The sequence below is a fragment of the Sinohyriopsis cumingii genome, chromosome 4 (genome assembly GCF_028554795.1).
Source record: "Sinohyriopsis cumingii isolate HCF-2022 chromosome 4, ASM2855479v2, whole genome shotgun sequence".
NCBI classification, from domain to species: domain Eukaryota; kingdom Metazoa; phylum Mollusca; class Bivalvia; order Unionida; family Unionidae; genus Sinohyriopsis; species Sinohyriopsis cumingii.
The window spans coordinates 7,378,654-7,396,059 of record NC_142964.1 but is presented as its reverse complement, the minus strand read 5'-3'; the positions used below and the strand labels follow the sequence as shown (position 1 = coordinate 7,396,059).

Below are 17,406 nucleotides of genomic sequence, written 5' to 3'. Positions count from 1 at the left end.
CTCCCGTCGGCTGAAGAGTTCATTTTGCGATATGTACAGCATATTTCCGAATCAAATCCTACGTTTGACAACTTGTAAATCCAAGCAGAATAACACAACCCTAAAATACCGTTGACATTTAAGTTTCGTGATCACCATACTACACAGAGCAACCAATCCGATGCGACTTCCGCTCGTTCGCTCATTCGAAACACTCGGTACGCTTGGTCATGTGACTCGGCTGTAGCAACGTGAATGTGACTATCACGTGATTCAAGCAGACTCCGAACAAGACAGGTAAGAAACATCCTTTGTAGTACCATTCTCGTACAGTTAAGTTAACGCGTGATTAGAACGAAATGAATGCAAAAAATTAGACAATGGCGGAAAATACATGCTCGCTTTGTGGTGTTCACCTGGGCGCAAATCGATCCAACAAAGTTAATTTACATGGAAAACTGAAGAGACAGACAGAAACAGCTCAAGATGTGCTACATGATCATTTGGGGCTAACATTTACTCCAGACAGAAGTGCATATATATGTTATGCTTGTTCTACTGTGATTAGCAAGGTGAAATGACAAACTTCCAAGTTATAAGGGTCCCAATAATGGTGCATTTAAATCCAATTTTAGAGATTCAAAACAAGAATATAAAAAAGTTACAGCACTTGTTTACAAAAAGTGTTGCCACTTTTTCTTTATTTATTCTATAGTAGTGAAATTAATAATTAAATAATTAAATATTCACTTAATAATCAGTATGACACCCAACATTAGGAAAATCTCATTAAACAATGTTGACCCTAAATCATAATGCCTATGCAGATTCCATATCATAAACATCTCTCTCTCTCTCTCTCTCTCTCTCTCTCTCTCTCTCTCTCTCTCTCTCAATGTTATTTGTAACCTTTGACAGTAAATTTCAGATACATATATTTTTTTAGAAAAATAGACAGTAGTGAAAGGTATCAATTGATGCTTGAAAAGAAAGAAAGATAAAATGCTGATTAAAGTTTTGTATGGTTTTAAGAACTGCCCAATTCCTATAAAAACTATCAACACATTTGTGATATTTTAATAATTATTATTTAGATCAATAAATAAAGATAACAGACTTGAACTATAATATCTTGAATTAACTATTTGTAAATAATAAAAATATGTCATACAGTTTATTTAATTATTACTATAATTCAAATGAGATATTTTCATTTAGTTCTTTAACTGATAATTGTTATCTGTGATGGATGCCAATAAATTTTGATGCGTTTGGACAGGTAGTCTCTCATTAACATAAATAACAATATGCAATATATTGCTAACAACATAATATGCTTATTCATGTCAACATGTACTAAATGCATTATCATAAGTGATAATAACATCAGTGCAGTTCAACCTCTCAAATTAATGTGAGCATTGTCTAATATATACATCAGTTACATTGGACTTCTGTAATTACTTAAACCTTTACAATACAAGTATCATTATACTGTGCATTTTGTTGAAACAAAACAGATTTCTGCTGGCAAGAGAATATGGAGTGAGGCTATCCAGGACCTGAAGTCATCCTCTAAGAGGGACAGATATGTTGGACAGAAGGTACTAGCTAGAGCCCCTTCCACCCCCCAGAAGAGCAAAAGAAGAAAAATTGTTACCAGCACCCCAATCAAGGTAACCAGAATAATTATAAGTGTCATTGAGTTCTTGAAGCACAGTTATATTGTAATGAGAATTATGAGATATTGAAAGTTAAGAGAGAGAGAGATAAGAATAAACTGAGATTTGTGATAATGGTAATATTTATTAAATTTCCACATCTTTTGATTTTACTACATTTCCCATTTGGAAATTATATTTCTTTAATACATGAAGTTTAGGTTGGATTAAAACTGCCATTGTTTTTCCTTCCAAATAACTACACAAATTTAACTTTTATTATCACACCGAACCTGTTCTTTCTATTGTATACCTTTTACCCTGGGATCTGATGTTGATGATATATGCACCTAATAAATCAGTGAAAATTTATATTGAAGACATTTATTCAGAATATATTAAAACATAACCTCCTGGCTTAGGTTAATCAAGCTTGAATTAGATTTTTAGACATAATATTGCTTGCTACTATCCAGAACTACTGATGCTAGGTGGCCTCACACATCTTCAACATGAAAATGGTACTAGGCACTAATATATTTGTTTGGCTTTATTAACTGTTATGATATAATCTTGCTAGACATTCTACAGTCTTTTAGACTGCACATATTCAAATGTATTTATGTGGACTATCACTTAGAACAATTTGTTTAACTACATGCTGTTATTAACATATAAAATTTTAATCTCACACAACAACTTACTGTACTTGATAGGAATTACTAATTTTCAAATAAATATTTCACAAGTAAAAATTCTCCTTCTTTAACTTCCAGACAAATGTAAAGGTTACTATAAATAAGAAGATGAAGCATATATCCTATGCAGCCAGCCTCATTAAGAAAAGCAGACATGTGACTGCACTTCATCTTCTCCTGCAGAAAAGTAAGACATTTAAGATGGCCCTTCTGAAGGTAGTGGGGGACATAATTAAGAAGGAGATGAAAGCAGTATGCCACCCTGCCTTTAAGTCAGTATGGCGAGCAAGTGGTGACCCTTACTTACAGATAAGCAGCTTCAACTGGCAGAAAGTCCTTGCTGAAAGTGAAGAGAAATGCCCTGTGCTGTTGTCATTGCTGAAAGCAGCAGGAAGTAAAAGCAGGACAGAAAAAAGCTTTGCCCGTGGAATTCATTGGCTTGCTCCAAACATAGGAGCTATCATAGGCCAGATAGTCTTCATGAGGAATCCTGGTCACATGAAGCTTTTGCAACAGATGGTTGGGGTGGAGATGTGGCTTGCTGGTTGTTCAAGAGAAGTAAGTTATAATTGCTAAGGATTAAACCATCTATTTTTCAGGAGGTAGAGCAGGTCAACCTGAGATTATCGCTTGAATCCCTTGAGCTCCTGTTTTTAACAATATTAATATCATGCCAACAGATTTGTGAAAGGATACATTTTCAGGGCAATAATTTTTAAAAGTGAATCTCAGTCACCATTAAAAAAACAATTAATGTCTGATCCAAAAACAGTAGGAAATATTCCTCACACTGAAGCAGTTGTCTAATTTCATTAGATCTTGTATATCTATCAGTCAAGATTTAATAAATAGATATTGTAATAAACTTATTCTTTAATTGACTTTGGTATATTCTAACAAGAAATGCAAACGATCACAAGAATAAAGACATAAAGTTAAATGTTAAATATATAACCATGCATTAATAACCTTTTTATATTTCACAGGCCTTTGCTAGACTGAACCATCTGGGACTATGCCTGAGCATACATGCAGTCAGGAGATGCATTGACATGATCCGTCGGCAGTATGCAGATGACCTCCTGCAGCAGAAGTCACTCCTGACAGACAGAGCACCACAAGCCAGGAGATGCCTCTTTGACAATGATGAGCCTTGTAGGTATCATTATTAATTGGGAACATAAATTTGCATTACATAACTGAATTGATAATATCATCCACTTCCACCACATAGGTAGTATTTATCAAGGAGAATTAAATCTGTATGAAGTTACCACAATTGTTAAGCATTCATTATTTTGTAATGCGTGTAGTTAAATTATTTCTATTATTCAATTGTTTTTGTTACTTTCAGTGTTCTGCATAAGACCAAATTTGTACTATGAATGGATTTATGAATACAAATTTAGTTCCGTATATGCAAATGATAGATTCATTTGAAATTACCACTCTTCGGTATTGTATAAGAAATACATTAACACTGTCAGTTGTGGTAAACCCATGAGAAAATATGTTTTTTTGGTTAGTATGATTTCTCAATTGAATTTGTCTTCTCATTCATTTTTATATTCTTTTTCCAAATTTTAAGTAAGTTTATTCTGGTATTGCTTCTACTTTATTAGTCAGTGAGGAGGTCGGTGTGAGGATGTTGGATGAGACAGGAAGCACTGACATGTATTATACATTAGAGCAGGATTCCTTGTCTGAGTCAAATGATGACCAGGTCAGCAGTACAGATTTAATGGAGGATACCATACATTGTGAGTAGGTAGTATAATATGTATGGGCCATGAATCAAATCCTTTCTTACCATTTGGCTATCAGATCCATTTACTCAGTTGTAGAAATATTCCATTTTTTAAACTTCAAACACACACACACACACACAGAGTATGAAATATTGTCATTTTGCAATGAATATTAATTAACATTTTCAATAGAAAACAATTCAATATCATGGTAATTAATATTAATATTTTTTCCATGGGATATAATTGACATGTTTCATTATCAGATTGGACATCTAATCATAAAAGCACAAAAGTAAGATACAGAGTCATGTCAAATCACATTTTATTTTATTGCTCATCAGCATAAAATAAATACTGAGTAAAATTCAGTAAGTAATGGTGCTGAGATTGAATATATAAATTTAAAGGAATCCATGACTATTATATCCAACTTCAAAAATGGCTCTAATAACCAGTATCGGATGTATTTTGTTTTAAGTTCTTTGACATGATACACTAAATGAAACATGGAACAAAAATTAATTTCATCAGTTTAAACAAGCGTAAGCTAATAACCAAACAATGATTTCAGATGGTTTCTCAGATACAGATGACGATGAGATAACAATGGTTCCCATGGGGTACACTTTGGTATTTGATAATGTAAACCAGAAGACTCGTGCCCGCTACAGTACACGGGAACATGGAAATCAGATGCTCAGTATGGTTCAGGCTTATGCAGCAATTGACAGAGTACCTTGCATGGGTCTTTCTGATTACCCCCCATCACCCATGGACATCATGCATATCCCAGTTGAGTCATTCTACCCAGATCATGCAGACTACCAGCTTTTGAGGTTTGTTATGTATATTGATATTGTGCATTTAACTATTGTCCATTATCGTAGAATGTAATAATCATTTGTAAACAACATATTAGATACGTAACATTTTGTCCCCGATTTTAGATTACATAATAACTTATTGATCAATAATAAGCAACATGTTTAATTTCAAGTTCAGGACATTACTTGTTCCCTTTGCAGAAACCATGGATTACCTGATTTTTGTCAAGCTAAAACTTATATAAATTCCATTGTAAGTGATATAGACCCAGGGTCATTAGTAAGTTCCCATATTCAGATCATAATTACCTTAAGATTTCAAAATTTTCAGCAATATCTCACTGCCTTCATCAGCGAATAACGTTGCACTTGACTTATAATGGTCACATGGTGCAAGGAGATTGGTGTAGATGGACGGTAATTCAAGCCCTTCATCAATGTTTAGGTCATGTGATCAACATTTAGTTACTAATGATTATGAATTATCTAGAGCAAGGAAGCAACCTGTTCAATTACATGCAGGGTATATTGTTGCATTATAGTCAAGTCACAGTCTGTAAATAACTTTAAAGTAAACAAGATTTTATCATTCCTGTTTAAAGTTCAGCACTAAAATAATATTTTGCCGTGTATAATTTTAGAGGAATCATTTATTTAAAAACAATTAACATTCTGTATCATATCATTGGGATACATAAATCTGCTCACTCAAAGCTATAGGCACAACAGCACATCCAATACTCAAATTCATTCCAAACTTTCTATACTTTTGGACTTAAAGTTCTAATTTAAGTTTCACTTTGTATTCCAGGTAATTAATTATTAATTGAATTTTACTCAACTGTTTGGATTACCTGTTCTCTGTTACTTTGCTTAAGACCATAGAGTCATAACAGGTTCATTAGCTGATTAAATGTAGAGATAATTACAAATGCATTCATACTTACATATAATTTTCTGTGGGAGGAAAGTACATGCATGATATTACCCCCGCCCCCCCCCCGTGCAAATAAACCTGTAAAGGTTATTATTGCTTTCATTCCTAATATAGTTATGCACAATAATATTTGCAAAGAATTTTAAACTAATATTAGTGTCAGTTTCTTGTAATTATATTAGTGTCAGTTTCTTGTAATTAGAAAAATTGACCTGAAAAGAGAAAAACTGTTATCTATCTTGAATTTAGTATGTTATGTTAATTAATACTTAAGAGTTCATAGGTACAGATACCATTGAACTTCTGTATTGCACTTTATTTTCATAAAAACAATTTTTGTTTTACAGATATGAATTCATTATATTAGTGCAAAGAATACTGGTGCAGGAAGAACCATTCAAATGCCTCCAGGATAGAGTGCAGGCCCACATCCCCCATAAATATTCAAAAGAACTTGGACAGAAGAGCAAAGTTGTAAGTATATATATATATATATATATATATATATATATATATATATATATATATATATATATATATATATATATATGTATGTATGTATATATGTATATATATATATGTACTGAATTTTGCCACTTTGTGACAAATTAAGAACATATATTATTTACATTAGAGCTGATCAAAGCAAAAATCATCTCGCAGTTAGTTATGCAGTTCCCAAAATGAATACTTTTTATCTTTTACATTGGTTGGTGTCCTTTGCTACTGAGGAAGAGAAGAGGCCCTTTTCCAGTAATGTGATAGGCTTGATGTCTTAGAAGAAGATCAAAGTTTTAGATAGTTTATTTGAGGATATTAATTTAATAGTCACTTAATGTTTGTAATTGATTGTATATTATACAAACCAGTCTGAATTATTATTTGCATTTGATTGTACTTAATTAAATACAAACTAGTCTGAATCAACCATTTTTGGCACAGAGAACCATTTTGTTTTGACTATATTTGAATGTTTATTTACACAATAATAAAATTTCACCATTTTTTTTTACAGATTCCCCTAGGTGTTTTGGCAAAGGATGAGACCAAAATTGCAGATATGGTTGATATCATGGTAGAATATCAACAATATGTCCCAGGAAGATTGGACTCGGACCCAATATCCTGTATTCTTTATGGGGATGCCCTCAGTTGTGAAAGGGCAAATGATGCACAAATTGCAAGAATCAATGGGGGATCCAAGTGGGACCGATTACAAGGGCTTGTTCCAGCAATACAGGAGTGGCACAAACGTGGCATACTATTAGAGGTAGGAATAGGAAGCAAACAATATATGTGATTGCTATTTAAAATTCAGTTTCCACAAATTTTAATTGTTGATATGCTTTTTCTAGTATTTGAATATCTTTTGATCAGAAGTAGTACAATATTCCTTGTTATAATAAAGGATCAAGACTTAATTGAAATGAAATAAATTATAGATATAAACTCCCTATGCAAAATTATATTATGTGCCCATGGATTCATGTGGCCTCATTTACAATTAACTAATAATGTTGAGGACTGCTTATCTATAGCATTATTTACATTCTGAATGGAACTTTTTTCATTCTCGAGATGTGTAAACTAGAATGTTCTAAACACCGTTATTAAATCTAATATTGTAAGAAAGCATTTAAAAACTAATCCACATTCATATATTTGAAATAAAAGTATTATTTAGTATCAAGTAAAAGTATAACACAAAAATTTTATATTGGGATGTTGTTTTGTAAATTAATTAGACAATATTTGCAGAGGGTGCATGCTGATTCTGACTTGTCAATTCATCTAGTAAAACTCCCTGCCAAGGCCTCACAAAACATACTGGAAGGAAATTTGTTCAACATTTATTTGCATATGCATATATATCTGATCCTATTTCCAAGTCATTATAAACAAAATCTCCAGATGTACCAATCTTACTGACACATTATCATACCCAACAAATATTTACAATATATAAGTAGTACAGACCCAAAACCTTTCTTTTGCAGGATACATTCAAGCTGTTGTATAGACCCCAAAGTGCACGTGATGTGGGCACGTTATATTATATTAGAAACAGATACAGGCACCACAATGTCAACAGCAAAACCAGCTCCTGCTTCAATTATGCCACCGATTTACTACGCTTTGCTACAGAGGCATATGTCATAGCCAGTTCAAGATCAATGATAGACAAAGACCATATTCCCAAAGACATTGAAAAATTATGGTGCTATTTTCAGTCTATTGCAAATAAAGTGGCAACCTTAGGATTCCATCCTCCAGAGCTACAAGACTGTAATGCTGATTCCAGCTATTGTGGCCTGTGCCAGTTAGAGAGTGATACTGAAGAGTTTATATGTTGTGATAATTACAGTTGTCCTAAAGGAAGATGGTTTCATCTCACATGTTTGGGGTTAAGTGACAATGATGTCCCAGCTGGTGAGTGGTTTTGCTCTGGACAGTGTGAGGTCATGTCAACAAAATGTAACAAAGACTACAAGTCAAAGCAGGATCACGTATTTGAATACTCCAAGGCTCTTTTATGGAGAGGTCTAGGAGAAATGGCCCGTCATGATGCTATCAGGGAAGGAGATGGAGATAGAATAATCAGCCACTGGAGGCATGATATGATAGAGTTCTTTGATCAGCACCACCCCAAGTACTTTGTATGTGGCTATAATCTTTTAAGTGCACTAAATGGTGGAGTGTCCTCTCGTCTGGCACACCAACTTCGATGGAACAGAACAGTCAATACTGCAGGGAAAGAGGGACACAATATTGAAATGGACTTACAAATGGAATTTTTCAACAGGGAATACAAGGAGGCTGTCAAGACCGCCAGTGGAAATCTGACTGATGACACCATAGCTAGACACAGCCAAATGGTGGGGATAAAGAAAACACTTCAGTATGTTTTTGATCACAAGATACTTAACCGTGGCAATTTCAAGCGAACAAAAGGTGTTGTGAGGAGGAGTGCAGATATTGAGGACCTTGTGAAAATCCTCTTAGACAACAAATGCTGTGAGTTAATCTCAGGAAGATGTCACTCAGCATTCCCTGATATTCATTCTCTTTCAAAATTTAATCAAATGGAAGAGTTTAAGAAAAGGATTCAGAAGCATCTAAAGAAAATGAGCAAAAGACTGGAGATTATAGTTGATTGAGACAACTTTATTTGCAACATTAAGTATATAAATTCATACTCTTCTTAATCTACTAATACCCAGTGTTACAACATGTGAGTTATGGATGGCTTTTGCAGAGAAGACATACCAGACTTGTTGGTTTACACCATGGTATATCACATAGAATGTATTGATGTATCTGTGACTGACTGTAAACCAAATATATATTTGTTATTTACAAGTACATGTAATATATAGTTTACATTAGGTTCTTTAGCATAGAATGTGCTGATGTGTTATTGAATTTAATACAGTCCAAATCCACTGTAATATATGGGATTTTACAGCCATGATATGTTGACGTGTCAATTAAATAATGTCTAGGAAGTCTGGAATGGAAAGTGGAGCACATGGCTAGGCATTTTTTAAACATGTACTTCTAAACAGCTTTTTCTTAAATGTCAGCTTGTTTCCAACAGAATGATGTGTCAATGAATTATGTGCAGTCCACTTGTTAGTCACCAGTTCATGTAGTAAGCCTTGAATGTGATGATATGCCAATCAAATTTCTATGCATTTTTCATCTTCTGGTAGTTTCAGTGTTGTATAGCCCAGTATGTGCTGAAACATCAATGAGTTACATCAAAATCCACTTAAAATGGTAATATAATATATACATGTTACTGTACATGAGTACCGGTACATGCAATTTTTGTATGACTCATTGTTAGTATTTGTTTCCTGCATTACTATATATATATATATATATATATATATATATATATATATATATATATATATATATATATATATATATATATATCAGCAGATAACTTTAAACCAATCTTATGTAGTAATTTGTTCTAAATTAGGTTAGAGAGCCTTGAATACTGTAATGTTTCACTGAATTACACATAGTGCACATTCCAATCTGTTAATATGTATTTCAACCAGAACTCTACAACTGATCAATGACATTCACAGGTTTTCCCGCACATCCACATCTGTACATACAGTTAACACGACACATACAGGCTTTACATTCACACCAGTCACAATCCTCTTGAGTACACATTCTGGACGATGGTAAAGATGATTGGTCCATGTTGGAGAGAAGTAATTGTTCCAGCACACAACGTCTCAGACAGTCAGATGTGTTACAAAGCTTCTTCATATATTCATCTGAACAGCGGCTAAGAGACCTAGGAAATATGTAACATAATCCAAGTCCTTTACGCCCATCCCTAGAACATCTTCCAACTTCTTGCCAGTAGGAGAGAACTGAATTTTCAACCCCCAATGTACTACAACATCTATATCCTCAACCTGAATTCCTATACCAAAGGCAATGGTAGATATAAGAACTCGGATGGAACCCTGCAGTTTCACAAAATCTTCCAGAATTCTATTGTGGTGTTGGGGTTTATTTCAGGCAAATACAGCTAGAGACAGGTTTGTACAATAATTTACATATTTCTTGAAATAGTAATAAACAGACAAACAAAATACTTAAAATATAAGTGAAAGTGAATGGTCATAAAAATCATAGAACAGATGTTAATATTGTATTTAACTCCTATAAACGAAAGACAGACTCTGTGCCAGATGTTACACAGTATTCTATTATGTTGTACAATAAATTTTAGTATAAAGAATATAATAATCACCATTGTGAAATGCAGTGAGCCTCATCAAAAGCAAGGAGACATAGCTGTGACCACAAAGGTTCTTGATGTACAATCTGTAACCATTCCTTCTTCATGATAGCCTCTGGACTGGCCAGAATAACATCTACATTTCCATCTTTGATATCTGTAGAAATGTGAAATTTGATTACTATCCTTTTCCTACATTAACAGTTTTTACTTTATTATTGTGTAATAGAACATCTTGTCTTTGTAAAAGAATAACAAAAATATAAAACCAGTTATGTTTAAGATAAATACAGATCTGAATGAAGAAACTACTTCTTGCACCAAAATAACTTAAGGTTTCTTGTATAGTCTACCATTAGTGTATGATCACAATATCCCATGCTAAATATAACAGTTGATTTATTTCTTTCAATAATTATTTGTATTACCTTGATTGGTATGTAATAAGGACAAGAACAGAAATCAACACCACCATAAATCTCTTAGTATATTAGATACTTTGTGGAAAGTTATTAATTGGTTTGCATAAATTTTTGTGCCAAATTTTAATAAATCATTTTCTTTTACACACACTGTTTTATATATGCATGACTGTCAATGGAAAATTACCTTGAATGGATTCCTTTGGCATGTCTTTTATAATGCATTGGGCTTTGATGCTGTGTGTCTTCATTATTGCCTGTTGGTCTAACATCAAGGCCCGTAGTGGTGATATAACCAGCACTGTTTGGTGCTTACCGGTCAACTGAAGATCAAAAGAACAGAAAAACTATTATTTCATGCATGTTTAAAAAAAATATTGTCTGAATTGTACTTTATCATTTTTTTATACAATGTCACATTTAATATTTTTGGCTTCCATGCACCAGTAATAGCCTTATCACAATGACAATATACAGAAACTGTTATGTGATCATCTTTATATGTTGTCAGTGTGTTCTTACTGAATGCATGTTTCATTATTTAAATTTTCTAGACAAAAACACATACTTGAATAATTTATTATATTCATTAATAAGAATAAAACAAAAGAATACTGTCATTTAACACTGCTATGAAGATTGATAAAGAATTTTCATGAATTGTGTGGTAATTATGTTTTATAATGTAGACAGGCATTCATAATTTATATGAATCAAAACATCCCATATTAGGTCTCCAAGAGAAATGGCATAATCAGTAAGATTCTGTCTAACATTCCATAAATCAGTGTATCCATCCAACACTTTCCAATGAACACTGGCAAGATTTAAATATCAAAACTATGAAAAGGACAAAAGAAATTATTATAACTTCATATTAATCCTATTAATCCAAAAAATGATAATGTCATACTGTCAATAATAATCATAATAATTTTATCAACGACTCCTGCTACATAATACTTTAGATCATCACAAATCTTGCTCCACAGCTTTTATGGTCACACTTAAATCCCCATGTTTGAATACTGTGCAGTATATAGCTATATAACTTATATCTGTAAAATGCAATAATTATTACTTTTATGTATATTACTTCTTATAACTACGATGTTCTTTTGTTACGCACTATGACATCTTTTTTGTACCACATGATGTATGGATATGTATCTTGGGTTAGTGGCCTAAAACACAAATAAATATTATTAGTATCACCAACACAGCTCGCCCAATCGATTATCACTATTCTCACATACAAATAACTCCTACCTCAATAAAGAGCAATGTCATTTTATCAACATTTCCTAAATTCACGTTACCTTTCTCTTGATGATAGGGAAAAGAGTATATATCAGGCTTTTCCCGAAGCCGGTGGGTAAAAAAGCAATAACATGCTTTCCCTCGACTAATTTTAATAATGCTTCTTGTTGTTCCACCTTTAATCTCACGTCATAGCCCAATTCGTCAAGAACACCCGCAATCATTTCGTCCATCATACTTTAGCGCTTTCCAGCATAACAACCGAGTCACATGACCAAGCGTACCGAGTGTTTCGAATGAGCGAACGAGCGGAAGTCGCATCGGATTGGTTGCTCTGTGTAGTATGGTGATCACGAAACTTAAATGTCAACGGTATTTTAGGGTTGTGTTATTCTGCTTGGATTTACAAGTTGTCAAACGTAGGATTTGATTCGGAAATATGCTGTACATATCGCAAAATGAACTCTTCAGCCGACGGGAGCTCAACAGCCGCGAAAAATACCGGTAAGTGTGTGAAATATACACATATTTGTGCAGACAAAAGTGTCTGCTGATAATTGCAGAGTTCAATGAATACATGAAATCAGCCCCTAACCCCAACATCAAGATCGTAACGGGTGAAGGGCTGATTTATCGGCCTAAGTTGTGAGTTGCCTTCAGCGAGACATGGCCTTGGAACTGCAAAAGAAGACCATGTTTCTTCTGACACTAGTATACGTGTACCGGTTTGTGTATCATTTTCGTTGATACAGTGTAACTCTGACACGATGATATGTTCAACGTCACAATAAATAGAACACGAAGCTTTTAAGCGACGTTAGTAATTCTTGAAGGTTACAACGGTATTCTCTTCAGGTACTATGTCAATTTTAACAAGGTATTTGATATCTGATAATCATTTTGATGTAATAACAAAATAGACCATTTTTCTACTTACACAGTTGAATCCGCGATATTTATTTAGTTGTGATGACACGAATGTTTAAAAATCTCTTATTCGAAATAATGATACCTGCCATCTTAGTACCATGTCATTAAATTTTGATAAGTATGCCCACCTATCTTTACGTCACTAGCTGAATTATTCTAAACGGATTTGATGTACATTCCCTCTATACCACTGCCACTCCCTTCAATGTCTCAAATATGCATTTATGGATATATCACATTTATTTTCAGTCTTTTTCAATATCTTCGATTTTTAACGGACATCAAGAACACCTACAGTCTTTATATTGATTTAACATTGATACAATCATAATGTAAAATATAACAATTTAATCTATTACATGAACAAAATGAAACTGAGCATGACATTTGAATGATTCCCTTTCTCTTAGAAATAGACTTACAAAATTTATGCGAAATTTTATTTTGCCCGTCTGCTATACCAATAAAGCAAATTTCATCTTATAATCGAGTGACTGATCGAACTCAAATTGCTGGAATTTCAGCATCACCTGGTTACTTACGGTAATTTACAACTTAATGCTGGCGATAGGTCGGCGTTGCTGTATTTCCTTTCCTTGTCTCTCTCTCTCTCATCTTCGGGTCATGAACCATCTTTTTTGTAGACTGCGCTCTTTCGCACTGTGTAGTATAGACATGGAGCTATTTTTCCTTCAAATACAATATAATACCAAACCTAATACGTGTCAGGTTTTCTGGGATCAAATAATATTCTCATTATTTTGCGTCAGATATTGTCTATCATAATTAAACCGAAATAAGCTATGGCCTTTTCTGGATGCTCCTCGCATTCTTACTGGAACCACGACATAGTTAGAGTTCATATATAAACCATTACACCAGGCTCTGTGCTGAAAATTACTAGCTGACTTTGTCCATCAGCACACGTTCCTAATGCTGACATCATCGTTTCTCTGCTGAAAAGAATTCACAACATATTCACACAAGCGAATTAATGGGTTTCACTCATTGTCCTAACTATTACTTTCCTTGTTAATTAGCAAAACAATTTATTGATAAACATTCCCAGATATAGAAAAGTAAATTCTCAGCATACATGATACAAATCATTTAAGACAGATACTCGACTTCTCACAATTAGTATCAGAAGAAATGCATGAAATATTTACGATACATGATTCCTATAACATTCAAGACAAATAAATCAATTCTCGCTATGCTTTGTTAAACACTTGTTACAGTCTCGAACTTTATTATTTAAGAAGCAGTGTTTCCAAAGACTTAAAGAAAGACACAGGTTTTTTTATATAGGAGTCCGAAGCATTATAGCACTCTCAAATGGTCATATATCTGACGATAAGCCACAGCCATCGTGTCATTGTATTTCACGACAAAGCACAAAGGAGCTAAAACAACCAGTTCAATACAATTATAACTTGCATTACATATCTGATAGGTGTTTTTTTTTTCTTCTTCTCTTTCCATTAAGACTAGAGCTGTATATTTTTGTCGGCCCTAATGAAAGAAAGGTCTCTACATTATGACCCATCGAGGCATAAGGAAATGCACTCAGCGAAACATACTATTCATTTAGGAATATATGAATTTATGTAATTTGTGTGACACTTTGATCAAGTAGAGTTTCAATAATAATTATCCTGACCCTATATTAAAATAATTATACTTTTATCCTTGTGTCGCATGCCATAAGCGATATTTTGACCTTATCTATAAACCATTCCTTACAGATAGCAGGGTCGATGAAAATTTATTTATTTAAAAATGTCGATGAAAATGTCTGATCATAAGCGTAAATAACACATTTCGTTACATTTCAGATACTTACTAGTGAGAGAAGAAATGCAAAAAAGACACTTACGCAAGAAGTTTAATACCTATCCGTGTAATTCACACACCATACATCAATCAAAGGCTTATGACTACTTTAAGATGAAACATGATGTAGTCCTGGAAAGTGGTACATATGCCGTGGAAACAAGCACCGTCTGATGACATAATTACATATTTGTAACATTTTAGGGAAATATTGGGTTTATCATTACTTGTATTTAGGGACTGAATCTTGTTTGAAAACGTTTTACTCTGAAGAGTATGCAATCAATATGGTCTTAACAAATATTTTACTAACTCCCACTACAAAACCAAATATAGTTAAAATTAACATGCCCAATTGCTGTAAGATTTATTTGAATGTAACGTACCTTTTTATATAGAACTATCGTACTTTGTACTATTAACCATAACATGTATGTATTAGTGTTTTACGTCACCCCTGGACAAGTTCTGAAAAGGGCTACACAGATTAATGTACTCATGCAAAGATATAATATTACTGGATTAATCCCTGCTACCGCCCCCAGAGGATAAGTCCTGTCTAAAGTTTAAGCACATCACGTTTCGTTAATTACAATGATGACCTTTACAAGCTTTGAGACCAGTGAAACTGAATCCAGTTTTTCACGTAGCTCATTAAATTGGCATAACAAACCGATTGATCAGACTGAGCTCTTAAGACAACCTTTTGAGTTTAAGTTGAGTTGAAGTTGAGACCAATGCAGTGTCTTGCTTGCAACAGAGAGACAACAACACCCATTTTGTCTTCTCAAATAAAACGATCCTTTCCTGTTTGTCTCCGTTTAGTATCCGCGTACCACATGCAGAAATAGGACTTTTCTACAGCTTTGAGCACGTAAGATGCACTATTTACAATAAAAGTTCACTGCTTTACCTTTGGAAGCAAACTCATCATGTAATTTATAGAAATAAAGTCTCTTTACATTGTAAATTGTTGATGATATGTGTTATCGTGCCAGGAAATATTAAACCTTTTTACCTATTTTCTTGCATTAAAAATGTCCCTGATAAGTTCCCTTTATATAGCCTGTTATAACAACTGTTTCGTCCTTTTTCGTGCATTCTGTGATTTTTTATTCTTCCTCCTTTTTTAGTCATTTGTTTTTTCAGCTATATTATGTCCGTGTAATATGAAATCTTCAGCGGCAACATCACATAACGGTTAGTGCAAAGTGCTCCCCGTACTTAGCAAATCCCATTGGCTACAAAATTCGCACTTGGCAAATCCCATTGGCTACAAAATTCGCACTTAACGAATCCAATTGGCTACAAAAATTCGTGTATCAGGAGCATTTGGTGACATGCCTAAACTCTATTTACATTAAAGTGTGACTTGAAATGTTGGCAAATAAATGGAGAATATAAGTGACTTAAAATAAAATATGTAAAAGATACTTTGAATAAATTTGTCAAAATTTTAATTTAGCAAAAATACTAACCATGTTTGAGGCTGACTAAAGCTACAAGTGTCAGTTAGCTTTCTGTGACGCATACTGCGTAGAAAAGGAAAGACGGAATATCAATGCTATCTGAATAATTTTACCAGACCAGTTGATGTGCAAATTGCTGTTATGAATACATAAGCAATTCTAACTGACATACGTTAGAACGCCGTTCGATTCGGGAAAAGATTCGATATCTGAATTAGATCAAGAGTCGTTATGCTCGAGTCACAGTAACGAGAGCGAAAAAGTCCTCTACCGACTATGATATGTTTTAAAAAACAGAGAAGAAAAAGGACACAAAAATCATAAACATTTTAGAGAGTATGTAATGTCACTGTAACCAGCGCAGAAACAAAACGGATATGCTGAGTAGAGGAATAACTAAAAAGGAAGAATTGATTGCTAAAGATGATGTTTGTCGATCAACATGCGGATTACCCTGCATAGGTAAGACAAAGAGAGCAAACCACTTCAATTCTTCAGGAGCACAACATTACATGACATCATATTCGATAAATTTAATGAAGATTTAAATGAAAATGCTGTTGTATTTACAACAAGAACGTTTCCAGCCATTCCCTGCTACTATAGGATCTAAATCCTTATTGCCTTAAACGTCGAAACTTAGTGTTATACAAAGAGCGATTACCTGTCAATGCTACACAAGTAGTACGATTCTGTAGTTTATTTCATGCACATTCTGAACAAGGCAAGTATGCATATGTTCTCTGTCGAACAAAAGCCAAGACCGATACCATCAGAGTTGCTAATAATTTGTTGAAGTTATCAAAAGCTTGACTCTTATTTCAAATTTGATTAATTTTTTTTCAAACCGAGCACTCTGTTAACT

The 17,406-nt window shown here is 33.6% G+C and overlaps 1 protein-coding gene across 1 annotated transcript; it reads left to right on the top strand.

Moving 5' to 3' along the window:
• Positions 1–359: 359 nt before the first annotated feature.
• On the top strand, positions 360–11,706 carry LOC149800578 (uncharacterized). Its single transcript, XM_089954439.1, has 9 exons — positions 360–551; positions 1,500–1,655; positions 2,417–2,896; positions 3,325–3,493; positions 3,961–4,098; positions 4,661–4,925; positions 6,198–6,324; positions 6,866–7,120; positions 7,848–11,706. The coding sequence occupies exons 1-9, from the start codon at positions 360–362 to the stop codon at positions 9,006–9,008; spliced, it is 2,943 nt and encodes a 980-aa protein (XP_089810565.1). The 3' UTR covers positions 9,009–11,706.
• Positions 11,707–17,406: the final 5,700 nt, after the last annotated feature.

Coding starts and splice junctions, on each gene's coding strand:
- LOC149800578 (XM_089954439.1), top strand. CDS start 360: ATGGCGGAAAATACATGCTCGCTTTGTGGTGTTCACCTGGGCGCAAAT. Junction 2,897..3,324: donor TTGCTGGTTGTTCAAGAGAA/GTAAGTTATAAT, acceptor TATATTTCACAG/GCCTTTGCTAGACTGAACCA. Junction 4,099..4,660: donor AATGGAGGATACCATACATT/GTGAGTAGGTAG, acceptor CAATGATTTCAG/ATGGTTTCTCAGATACAGAT.